This window comes from Drosophila melanogaster, chromosome X (genome assembly GCF_000001215.4).
Source record: "Drosophila melanogaster chromosome X".
Taxonomy (NCBI): domain Eukaryota; kingdom Metazoa; phylum Arthropoda; class Insecta; order Diptera; family Drosophilidae; genus Drosophila; species Drosophila melanogaster.
The window spans coordinates 9,584,684-9,597,605 of NC_004354.4; the positions used below are offsets into that span (position 1 = coordinate 9,584,684).

A 12,922-nucleotide genomic window follows, 5' to 3' on the forward strand; every position below is an offset into this window, starting at 1 on the left:
CTCATCTAAAACGGCATTGTTATACTAACACCGATGCCGAGGGAGAGCGAGATCGCTGAGAGTGGGAAAGCGGGTGGTGGGGCCCGGCGCCGAACAGGGGGTTCAAAGAACGAAGCCAATACGCAGGCAGCAACGAAAAATCCTATTGGCTACTTTTAAATGCGCTACCGACATTAAATGGATATAAATACATGTGTCTCTATCAAATAAAAAAATTTTGCGTACTAACTGGCGACCCACAATGGTAAATATAGTACAGGTGCTTACCTGTACCTGTGGTCTTACTTTTGACCTTCTTCCTTACACAATTTATAATAAAGGCAGTCTACATGTTTAGCTTGAGCTTAATACAAAAGAGATAATTTATTGGGCCTAGGTGGCGTATGAGTAATAAACGTATACTGAATATTTTCTAATAACTTGTTTGCAAAATCAGAAAACTGTTTTTTCTTATATATTTATATAATATATAATACATTTCTGTGCCACAGAAATTCCATTGCACCCCACAGTTTGTAGGGTGTCAATATCAGCCAAATTGCTGACGACGACAAAAGGCGGCTCTCTCATAAGCGGAAGCAAAAAGAGAGAGCGTCGCCGCCAGGCCCTTGTAGTTCCGCGTTTATGGCACGATAAGAACGAGATATTTCTTAAAAATGTTGTAAATTAGTTAGTTAATAGCGTAATTAATATCAAAACAAATTTAACACAGTGATAATAGGCGACCAATTTAATTTGTCAAAGAAATGCAAAACCATTAACCATTAACATTAATTAAACCATTAACATCTTAAGAAAATAATTTTTTTCCTTGAAGAGAAAAGCCTGAAATATATTGACTATATTTGAGATGACAAATTAAAATGTTTATCAAATGCGTGATCACGATATTGCTTACGCGACGCATAAGGGTTTCCGCATAAACACGCGTTTGACTCATTCTCATTCATAGCCACTCTCTCGCCCCCTCTCTCACGCGCACCCTATCAATATGCCATTTGTGGACCCCTCAGCGTCGCACATATACACGCCATATCTCCAACCATGCCGCCCCAAAACCGATTTTCAGTTTTTGACCTTCAAGGTTCCTTCACGGCGAGCGAGAGAGAGAGAGAGTGAGAGTGTGAGCGCGGCTCGCAGTCGCGGTCGGCGCCGGCAGCGCAGCAGCAGCGACAGCGAAAAGTGAGCACCAGTCGGCGAGTGAATTTAATTTCGTAAAAAACGTTCCGAGCGTTTGGACGCGTGCAGCGGACGAAAATAAAACACGGCGAGAGCGAGAATCGTGTGTGTGGACACTCAAAGACTCAAAATTGAAACCAACTCGAAAAGGTTGCACTGCAAATGCCCAAGTAGAAAAGCCAACGCGAGTGTGCACATCGAATACGAAAATTGTAAACGTTTTTTTTTTGCCGTGTGAGTGCAAGCGCATAAGATCGAAGAAAAACAGCCAGAGCAAGAAAGAACCGAAAAAAGGCAGAGAGAATCAAAAAAGAAAAAAGGAAAAAAAAAACAAGCAGGAAAACACCAACATAATAATGGATCGGGAGCTGAACGGGGCGATGAAGAGCGTGTCCATAAATAGCGCCCAACTGAATGGTCACAATAACGGTGGCGGGCTAGATGAAACGGACCGCGTGGGCGTGGCACAGGGGGCGGCACTGAGTGCAACAGAGAAAATTACAACAACGACGGCGGCAGCTACAAAATCAGCGACAGCGACCACAAATGCAACCACAGCAACAGCCACAACCACAAATCTTACAACTCACAGCCCGCAGCAAATTGCACTCTTATCCGCTGCAGAGAAAAGTAAGATGGTGCACGAGTTATGTCAGCAGCTGCTTCTAACGGACGAACAGGTGCAGGAGCTGTGCTACCGCATCCTGCACGAGCTGCGCCGCGGCCTGGCCAAGGATACACATCCCAAGGCGAATGTCAAGTGCTTCGTAACGTATGTGCAGGATCTGCCCAATGGCAATGAGCGTGGCAAGTTCTTGGCCTTGGATCTGGGTGGCACCAACTTCCGGGTGCTGCTCATCCATCTGCAGGAGAACAACGATTTTCAAATGGAGTCCCGCATCTATGCCATACCGCAGCACATTATGATTGGATCGGGTACACAGCTATTCGATCACATCGCCGAATGTCTGTCCAACTTTATGGCCGAGCACAATGTGTACAAGGAGCGTTTGCCACTCGGTTTCACCTTCTCGTTCCCGCTGCGCCAATTGGGTCTGACCAAGGGCCTGCTGGAGACCTGGACCAAGGGCTTCAACTGCGCTGGCGTCGTCAACGAGGATGTTGTCCAGTTGCTAAAGGATGCCATCGCACGGCGCGGCGATGTCCAGATCGATGTGTGTGCCATACTCAATGACACCACTGGCACGCTGATGAGCTGCGCCTGGAAGAATCACAACTGCAAGATCGGTCTGATTGTCGGCACCGGTGCAAATGCCTGCTATATGGAGCGTGTGGAGGAGGCGGAGCTCTTCGCCGCCGAGGATCCGCGCAAGAAGCACGTCCTGATCAACACGGAATGGGGCGCATTCGGCGACAATGGCGCACTGGACTTTGTGCGCACCGAATTCGATCGGGACATCGATGTGCACAGCATCAATCCGGGCAAGCAGACGTTCGAGAAGATGATATCGGGCATGTATATGGGCGAGCTGGTGCGTCTGGTGCTGGTGAAGATGACCCAGGCGGGTATACTCTTCAATGGACAGGATTCCGAAGTGCTAAACACCCGCGGACTGTTCTTCACCAAGTATGTGAGCGAAATTGAAGCTGACGAGCCAGGCAACTTCACCAATTGCCGCCTGGTGCTGGAGGAGCTCGGTCTGACCAATGCCACCGACGGGGACTGCGCCAATGTGCGGTACATCTGCGAGTGCGTCTCGAAACGGGCTGCCCACCTGGTGTCCGCCGGCATTGCCACGCTGATCAACAAAATGGACGAGCCAACGGTGACGGTGGGCGTCGATGGCAGTGTGTACCGCTTCCATCCCAAGTTCCATAACCTGATGGTCGAGAAGATCTCGCAGCTGATCAAGCCGGGCATCACCTTCGATCTGATGCTGTCCGAGGACGGTTCCGGTCGTGGAGCTGCCCTGGTGGCGGCCGTCGCCTGTCGCGAAGACATACTCAATGGCAAGAAGTAGGATGGATAGGGAGCTGGAGCTGGATCAGGAACCAGGAGGAGGAGCCGCTGGAGCAGCTGGAGCAGTCCTAAGAGATACAGCAACACACCCACACAACCACAAAAACAGCAGAGCAAATGAGAAATACCTAGTAAACGGCCACGGTGGCGTATGCGTAATAATTACAGTAGAGCCACGCTAACTCACAAAAGCCCTATAGCCAAACGATATGAAAAAATGAAGCTGCCACGACGAAAAGTAATCGAAAAGCCCACGAAAAACTTATATGTGCATACGTAGGGCATTTGTGAGTTGGCGCGACTTGGCTTTAGTATTTTAATTAGGCAAAAACCAGGTTTTTCACTACAAACACAAGCGTAACAGAAACCCCCCCACTAAGAGACAGAAGATCTGTGGCATTCTATCTCTTTCTCTCCTAGTAAAAGAAAACAAAGAAGAAGAAAAAACACTATGCTTAATGATTATGGATCGATTTTCGATTTTTGTTGAAAATTTGTTATGCTATTATATATATATATATTTTACAAGAAAACATAATATACACACACTAAAAACATAATGTATATGTTTGCGTATATATAGTACAATTTGTGAAGCGAATTTCTTTTCGATTTCGATTGAAACAACAAATTTTTTTTGGTAATTCCCTGCCCAAAAGACCCCTGAAACCCCCCTAAAAAAACGGAGATACTTAAGAGCAAGTGAGAAAAGAAACTGTTATACTACTGTGCTACAAGCATTCTAGCATATCCTGCAGGACAACGGAAAGAGAAACTGTAAAACCGCACATTGTTAAAGCAAAAACGAAAACGAAAAAAGCAACAAAAAACAAGCCGCTAGAGAAGAGACAGAAACAGAGGGATAGAAAGGAAGAGAGCGAGAGAGAGCGAGCGAGAGAAAGAGAGAGAGGATTACTAGGTAATGCTACGGTGTCCTTTCTGTAATTGTAAATGTTTATATAGAACCTATTACGAAGCGTTATATGATAATACTGCATACATATATATAAATATAAATATGATATATTTAGCCACTATATTACTGATTTTTTTTTTTGTAATGTATTGCTTGTCTTTGTTTAGTGAATTTGTTTGTTGTTAACACTTAAGCAGGTAAACTCTAAACAAAAATAAACTGTTTTTTTTTTTCCTTTTGATATAGAAACGCACTTTGTGAGCTATTATTTATGTAATTGTACATTTGACCTAGTTTAGTGTTTAGTTCTTATCTTAGTTTCTAAATGTCGTCGAAGAAGCCAGCAATACAACCAATATAATACCCCCACCCCAAAAAAAAAACCCAACCCACGCAGCCCTTAATTATATTTAATTATTGTTTACGAACAACAAACGAAGAGAATGCGAGAAGCTAAAAGGCAAATAAGCAAAATGGAAAGCAAATAAAATTTGTTCTTAATTCATACACAAGTAGTTGTTACTTATTTCTCCCAAATTAATTGGTTTTCCAAAGTGATTAGGTTTTTTCCAGATTGATTTCAGTATGATTTGATCTGTTTTCCATATGATTCGGTATCATTTGATCATTTTTGCAGCTGCTGGCCGGCATGCTCAGTCAACACAAAAACTTAAACAATTCGCAATTGAGGCAAAACGAAGATACATTTTTTTGGTCTAATACTAAGCGGAGAATGAGCCTAACCTAAGAGATATGTTATAATAAATGGCGGGAGCAGCGAACCAGTGTTTCTATTTTTCAAGAAAGAAAAAAACGAAAAACAAGAAGAATGTAATATAAACTTAGCCCATGTTAAAATGAAAATTGAAAACCAATTAAAAACTCTCGTTATCAAAAGGCGATTCAAACATAAATTGCTAAGAACAAACAAACACAAATCGAAGGCTTGAAAGTGCAGATGAGATGAATTTAGTAAATGATATAAACAAATGGAATGTTTGTCAACAGTGAAGCAAAATAAAGACGATTGAACCAAACAACAGAGAAGCAAATCAAAACGTGATACGTGTTCTTTTGGGCCTAACATAACGGTGTACAATATATTTATTTAAAACTTTATTCTCGTTTTATTGCTATAGTTGCTGCAGACTAAAATTATATATCATCAGAGGCAATAACAATCAGTCAGCACTTAGCTAGCTCAATTTTGTTATTTATATTACTTGAATGCCCTACACAAAAGGCGGGCACTTCGATTTCGCCAGATGTTTTGTTTTATTCGGTGCATAAAATATTTCCCATTTATTTGCTCAGCTGTGTGTGTTTTTGTTATAATATATATTTTTGGATAATGTTCATATAGTAGAACATTCATATTCTTGTATTGTATTGCATTATGACATATTTGGGTATTTTGCTAGGAATTACTTGAGCTAAAAATAGTGCACATAGTGCGTATCCCCTCTTAAATTGTAGGGTATTTCCAGTGCCGCAATCAGCCGTTGCACTTGAGTCTTACGTAGTTTTTCGCCGCTTTTGTAGTCCATTTTAAATTGAATCATTTGCAGTCGGGTTTTCGTTTGACGCATTTGAATTACAAGTGCTGCGATCCACAGCAGACAAAAGGCTTGATTGAGCCATTGATCGCATAAAGGGGCGACGGATTTGGTGGCGGGGGCGGTCGGTTCTGGAATGGGTTGAGCGGTACGACTGATGAGGCGGCGAGGCGGTTAGGCGAGCGTTCGATAAACACCAAAGTCATCGATCGATTCGCGCTGGAAGGGGGCAAAAAGGGGGCTTATTTTTTCTATTATAAAACCTCACAGAGCTCGAGTTCCGCGAAAGTTGTTTATAGAATTTGAAATGAAAACGATTCTCGTGAAACAGCGAGAGGCGAAACGAGATGGCGATACAGTGCAATCTCAGCCAAGTGGCGATCACGTTTTACTGCGGCACAAACCCAATTTAAATATCTTGAATGCAAATTTCCACTTTTAAAATGCTGACAGCGATTTCGACTCGTCGACCGCATCGGGAATCCCAATTTGGAGTTACCCTTTGGGTATTAACCCGATCGAAAGTGAGATGATTACACAACAAATATAATATATTTAACAATATTCATTTGCAACAAATTGTTGAAACATTTGCAATCATATGCAGTAAGTGGATTATTGCATACTTTTATGCACCTTGTTTCCCTGTCAATCTGGATGATTAAAAAGATTTTATTTTGCAGTATTCAAAACGGAATTTGATTGATGATTTTGCTTCTCAAATGGATTGACTGTTCATTTTTATGGCTACACCTTTTTAAGGGACAGCTATTAAGTTAACAACCGTTTATCTTAGTCGAAGTAAAAAATCATTGTTCACCCGTTATATTAATAGCTTTTCAGTTACGAGTGCACTTCAAATCGCATTGCAATCGCCCTAACCCTGCAACCCCACTTGGCCCCACTTAACACCTGATGCCCTTGATTGTGGCATTTCTGAACCATCTGAATGCCACACAGCTAGTCTTATCTGCCTTAGCTGCCACTTGCAGCTAATCAGCAGCTTACGCACTCTCGATGCAATCGCAGTGCATTGTCAGTGATAAGGTTTTGACTTTTCTGGAAACGCCGATTGACGACACTCCCCAACTCAGCAATATTTTTAGTTTTAGTTTCACTTTATTGCGACTGCAGCAAAAGAAACTTCAGAAACTTCATACGAACAACGCTGCGTATGCGCAATTTGATATCTTAACAGCAATGTATTGGTTGTTAGTACTTCATGGCTTTAAACATTAATCCTACTCCGTGTCATGGAAAGTTAATGCGCAAAGTATTCTCAATAAAAAAAAGTTGCGTTTCTGGACAACGTTGCGTATGCGCAACATTCTTACTTTGGATTTTTGTTGCCTCCCATCCTTTCAATTTTTTTTATATTTATCAATTATTTCAATATCTATGGAAATATACCTTCTACTTTTCAGATCTTTCACCCCGAGTGTATTTTCTCTCAAAGAAAATCATACAGCACAGAAGTTAAATAATTTATTAAAATATCGCGTATACGTCACCGAGTCCACGAATCAGGTGGGCGTTGACCACGCCCCAGCGCAAAGTAGCAGCCCACTTGTACGTCAGTTGAAAAAGATTTATCATTGGACGATTGGCGAGACAACAAAATTCTTTTCAACATTTATTTTTTTAAGAGCTCTGACAGCTTTTTGTTGTTGTCGCACATTTTAGCGTTAATTTCGCGGCAATTTTAGAAAATATGCTTAGTATTTTCGGTACGCCAGGCACTATGTATATGTATATTGAGCATATTTTGTTGATAAAATACATAGTTTCCCAGCATCGAAAACAAAATACGCAATAATAAAAAAGAAATAGAGAAACGTTGCTGAATTTGGCGTCTGGCAAATTTGCTCACTTGATCTGTAACAATCGCTGGCTCTTTCCCACATTCGCTGCTCCGCTCGCACCTTTGAGTGCTGGTTTTGTTGTTATGCAAATGCTAAAAAGCATTTCAAACGACAGCAAAATGCAATTTTCGAAAGTGTGAAATGGAAATGCAAAAGCGAATGGCGAAAAAAAGGCAACAATCATGTGAGTGCCAAGCAACAACAATTGCGTCTTGCCTATGTAAACATGTTCAATATTTTCTACTCGCAATGTTCTACGTATGTTTTTTTTTTTTGTCTTTTCTGACATTGTTGTATTATTTTTTCACAATCTACAGGAAAATACAATGCTGTTGTAAAGTTTTGTGGCTTGAATGCAACAAATGATCTAAAATATATTTAATTATATTACTATATTATCTTGCGACAGAAAGGGAGCAGTGTGACCTTGAGTCTTGAATTAAAAAACGACATTAAATACTTAGCATGGTCACACTTTTAAACTAATTATAAGTAAAGCTTAATGATTATCCAAATGTTAAATATTTTCAAATGCTGTGCAAATATGTATCCCATACTTGCCTTCGTTCGTGATTTGTGAATGAAGCTTTCACTTGCGGATATCGAATGCAAACTTAAACCAGTTTAGAAACATGCAATATTCATCTATAATCATAGGAGCAACATCAAATGACAGGAAAGAGCACAATCGATGCGAAAGTTTGGAGGGTGAAAAGGGGTGGTCAGTTTTCCCGGAAAACTAAATTCCCCCTGGCCAATTTAAAGCTGATGTATTGTTGTTTAAACTTATAGAGCTATGGAAAAGCTATGCGACTTGGAAAAGTGAAAAAACAAAGACACAAATCAGTTTTATTTCTGGTTTGACATTCTTTGACATTCTCTTCCCTTTCCTATAAATGAGCCATATCTCTGATATCAAATCTTATCGTTTGGCATCGTGATAAAACCTTTGATTCCGCAATCAGTAGCTTTGACTTGACAATTGCAGTATTTAACAATTGCCCAGATATAAAATCATATCGCTTGATATGAGGTAATTGAAAAGTCAAAATAGAGAAGAGTTTATACCAACACCTTTAACCTATAAGATTTGACAAAATTTAACATATAGTTCTATCAACTTTGGTTCCGAGAGTATAGTAGATAATTTAATTTAATTCAGCAAAAAAAGGTAACTAATACAACTTTTTAAGTAAATTCACCATTGGGTTCGACATTCAAAGACCACAATCAACAATAATCCATGGATGGTTGCCGTCATTTCCTTTGGCGATCTTGTTTTATTGCCGTTGTATTTAGCGGATAATTGGGGTTATTAGTTTATAACTCTTTTGTTTTCCGCGCCATTAAAATAATTTTGTTTGCCTAATTGCTCTGGCTCTTTTTTTTTTCAGCTGGTGAATACTTTTGTATGCCGGTGTCTGCGATCATCGGTGTTCGTGTGCCTTGCTGGGAACTTTAGACAATTAATCTGCTGATGATTTGCTTTAATTACATTTCAATTTAACTGAAAATACAACTGATTATCACTAAAAAAAAGGCCAGAAAAAGTGAGTAATTAAAACAACAAGCACAACAAAAAAGGCAGCGACAATAAGATGAAATTAATTGAGTGATATAATACGTGTAATTAAGATGAAGATTATATGGGAAAGCAGATCATCCATCACAGGATTGTCACACAGTCACTTTTGAATTACTCGAAAGCCGTAAAATAACTGAGCGACAATAATAATTAATAATAATGGAGCAATGATGATTAAAGTCAGAAATCGTGCACAACAGAACCCAAGTAATGTGCATTCATTTCAGACCCCACCAACCGCAAACAAAAACAGGCAATTTTCATAAACTATAATAAAAGTCATTCGAGCTAATCTACAAAAAACACTTGGTCTACCTAAAGAAGGTTTTCGAAATAGTCTCAACAATATTATTACGCTTTTCTCAGGTTACGTAAACACTGCTAACCGATCCCAAACTCGCCTTATGCCAAACAATAAATATTAATTGGGAAATTTTTGCTTAAGCCTTGAAATTGATAGTGCAAAAAAGTGTTTTTATTTTGTTTAGAAAAAAACCAATTTGCTGAGTTGAAGCTGTCTTGGGATTCTTAATTAGAACAGCTGACCGCATCCGGATTTCAAGGGTCCACGAAGCGGCGGTCAAGTCTATGGAAAAAGAAACGTCGTAGTGGCCAAGGCCAAAACCGGTACAGTTGCCTCCGGCGAGAACCTACGATGGTCAGGGCCATTCAATTGATGATGTAAGTGAATGATTGAATGAAAGTGCGACGACTCGACTCGGTCTGTCTCTAATCGCTAAACGAGCCCAAATGCAAACCAATTGAGCGCCTCTCTCGGCGGAACAAACCGCCAGAAACTGACTTTGGCGAGCATTACGGGTATGCTATAGATGTGGCTACTATTACGGATACTACGGCTACTTCGGTACTACGTGTATTCTCGTCTCAATTAATGGACGACTGTCTGTTGAGGAACTTGCTGGGCATACAAATTTATTTGATCCAGACACTTGAGTCAATTGGCAGACGGAGAAGCACGAGACTTTGGTTAGCAGTTCTTTCGAATTTGTTTGGTCAGCGAAATGATCTATTAATGAAAGGAATTGATGATGTGGCAAATGGAGAGGCAGCGTTGAAAGAACGCAGATGATTGAAGCGAAAATAATGGAGGGGGAATTGCTATTTATGTATATAATCGCTGGTAAAGTTAGACAATGATGCTTAAGAATCTTATTACACATTATAATGATCGTTTAACTTATTCGAACGATTATGAAAAGCTTGATCCGGTAACCCGTTGTCAAAACCCATGGATCATTAAGCTTAAATGCAAAATGAAGTATTGATTATTAACATTAATTGTTGTTTATAGAAGAACGGGAATTCGAAGCCAATAAATCGCCATTCAGTGGGATCGATCGTGTGCGAAATGTGGGTGGAGATGGACGTGTGGGGTATAAATTAAACACCTTTCTGGGTCGCTATAAACAATAACAACGAGAATCCGAGAGCTGCTGGCAAAAAAACAAATCGGAGCAAAACAAAAAACACACAAATAACACACCACCAATAGCGGCAAACGTAAACAACAACTGGCCAACTTGGGTGCAAATGGAACACACACAGCTCGGCTGATAACCGCAGAGAATGCCAGTGAGACAACATGGAATAGATCACGTTTCTGCATTTCTCATACGGCCCAAGCACCCTACACCCCGAATCCGAGCCGTTTCAACATTGGAACCCCCTCCCGAAAACGGAACCCTAGAAATTTGCTGCGGTTTCGAAACATACGTTACGGATCGTATATCTATATTTCTTGGAAAGCTTAGTGATAAGGCGCAGGAATATAGTCACATATATTCTCGGTATGAGGTATTTTTATATTTTTTCTCCAAACAGATGAAGTAGTGTAAATATTGCATTAAACATCTGAGTTTTTTGTACTACTATACTAAAACGCCACCTATGGGAGGCAAGCGCAAGCTGTTTGCACTTTGTAGCCTCAGGTATCCCCTACTTATTACAATTTTACCTTTTGATCTCACAATCATAAAGCTAAAACCGCTGACAAGTTATAGCTTGCTATTTCGCTGAGTTTAGCAATACAATGATATTATTTATTGCAATGACTTCGATTGCAGGTGACTAAGCAGACGAGTGTGACCCATGCTGGCACTTTGAACCGAAGTAGAGGGCGCACTTCTACACTTCTACACCCCCTAGATTGGTTCATTCATTCATTTGCCAACAAAACACTGTACACTGGGCCCACTCATTTAGCAACTATTCAGCCAGGGCCGTATATACTATGATAATTACCTGAAAAATGAACGGGCATGTTAGCATAACGAAAACAAACAAAACGAATGCAATTCGATCTCGAACTGGATCTTGTTGTCTTCCGCTATTCAATTGCCGTAAAACGCAATTCAAATGCGATTGCATAAGAATCAGATGGAAATCGAGAGATACATATATTGGCATAAGATTGGCAGGGGTTTGGAATATTCTGGCATTGGCTAAACTTTAAGAATAATGAGGGTAGCCCCAGTCCCAGTCCCCCCGATAAGAGCAGGTTAAGTGGCAAAGTAATCAGTGGATTTAGTCAAATATTATATACAAATGTATATGGAATAGCCGCCAAGCTCTTTTTTTTTTGCGTTATTTGTTTACGATTATAAACAATAAACATATTTATGATCGGTCATATGAAATAAAAGCAAACAAAACTCGACATTGGAATTTGCGCGAATTTTTTTTCTATCCCGCATCGAATGGAAGTGAGAATTTAGGGGGGCTGAACCACTGGGTGGTCCCATGTCAAGCACATTGGCAGTGTAATTAGAATTGTTGCCGAACCTCAAGTTGATAAGCCCACACATCATATAAACACCCAAAATGGGGAGTGGATCCAAGCGGAGTAGCGAATACTCTTGATCGATATCGTTCAGAAGGTTAATGGAAGGTCAATGCTATGATTACGTAGTAAGCATCATTATTATATGACTGGCAGCGAAACGAAAGCAATGTAGATATCACTAAGAAACTTGGAAACTAAGTTTAATAAGAAAAAAAAAAAACTATAAATAAGTCACGGAAATCTGATTAAACTAAAGAGCGTTTCCCACTTTTAGATCCCAAGTTCCAAAAGTAAGCAGTTATAAATACGCAGCAATCGTCGCTCCCCCAAGTGGAAGATATCATTTTCCAAGTTTTATATATTGTAGATTGCCAGGCATAAGATCATTAATGTTAGTTCTGTTCATACCAGCACTTGACTGATAAGCGAATTCAAATGGTAATGCTTTGCTCAACAAGTTTCTGCGCCTTATTCTCGGACCCCAATGAATGGACATCTATAGTTGAGTTTTATTGATTGGGACGCTCTAGGAAATCGGTCCCTTTGATTAATGGCGAAAATTTACTATGTACTTCTCGTGCGACTAAAGGCTTAACCATAATGGCTTTTTATTGAACGAGTTAGTTGACTCATATATTATAAGATTAAGTTTTAGATGCGGTTGATTCATGCGAAAACTTGACGTGTACCTGTTGATGATGAAATAGTGCCCACCACCTTAAGATAATCCTCATTTAAATGTACCAACACCAGTTACTCGTAAAGTAAAAGGGTATGCTCGATTCGTTCGAAAGTATGCTACAGGTACTAAGGATAGCCATGTCTTTTTGGATATCGAGAACCGCTGTTTTTTTTATCAAAACATTGGAAATAATGGTCCAAATGTGGAATGCCATACCTCGTTGAGCTCGTAATTAAATTTCCAATCAAACTGTGTTCAAAAATGGAAATTCATTTTTTTGGCGATTTTTTGCAAATTTTGATGATGTTACCCCTTACAAAAAATGCGAAAATTGACCTAAAAATTAATTTCCCTAAAA

The 12,922-nt window shown here is 40.0% G+C and overlaps 1 protein-coding gene and 2 long non-coding RNA genes across 5 annotated transcripts; 2 read left to right on the forward strand and 1 right to left on the reverse strand.

The window, feature by feature from the left end:
• The first annotated feature begins 991 nt into the window (after positions 1-991).
• Hex-A (Hexokinase A) lies at positions 992-5,130 on the forward strand. 3 transcript variants are annotated; one of them, NM_080109.4, is made up of 1 exon: positions 1,207-3,718. In NM_080109.4, exon 1 carries the CDS (start codon positions 1,536-1,538, stop codon positions 3,159-3,161), a length of 1,626 nt encoding a protein of 541 aa, NP_524848.1. In that variant the 5' UTR covers positions 1,207-1,535; the 3' UTR covers positions 3,162-3,718. The 3 variants fall into 2 exon arrangements, with proteins under 3 accessions (NP_001259384.1, NP_524848.1, NP_727350.1); NM_001272455.2 differs by having other exon boundaries at positions 992-5,130.
• A 279-nt stretch (positions 5,131-5,409) lies between these two features.
• lncRNA:CR45542 (long non-coding RNA:CR45542) lies at positions 5,410-5,936 on the reverse strand. The gene has a single exon (NR_123846.1). It is a non-coding gene; the product is annotated as a long non-coding RNA:CR45542 (long non-coding RNA).
• A 4,462-nt stretch (positions 5,937-10,398) lies between these two features.
• Positions 10,399-10,784, forward strand: lncRNA:CR45543 (long non-coding RNA:CR45543). Its single transcript, NR_123847.1, has one exon. It is a non-coding gene; the product is annotated as a long non-coding RNA:CR45543 (long non-coding RNA).
• The last annotated feature ends 2,138 nt before the right edge of the window (positions 10,785-12,922 follow it).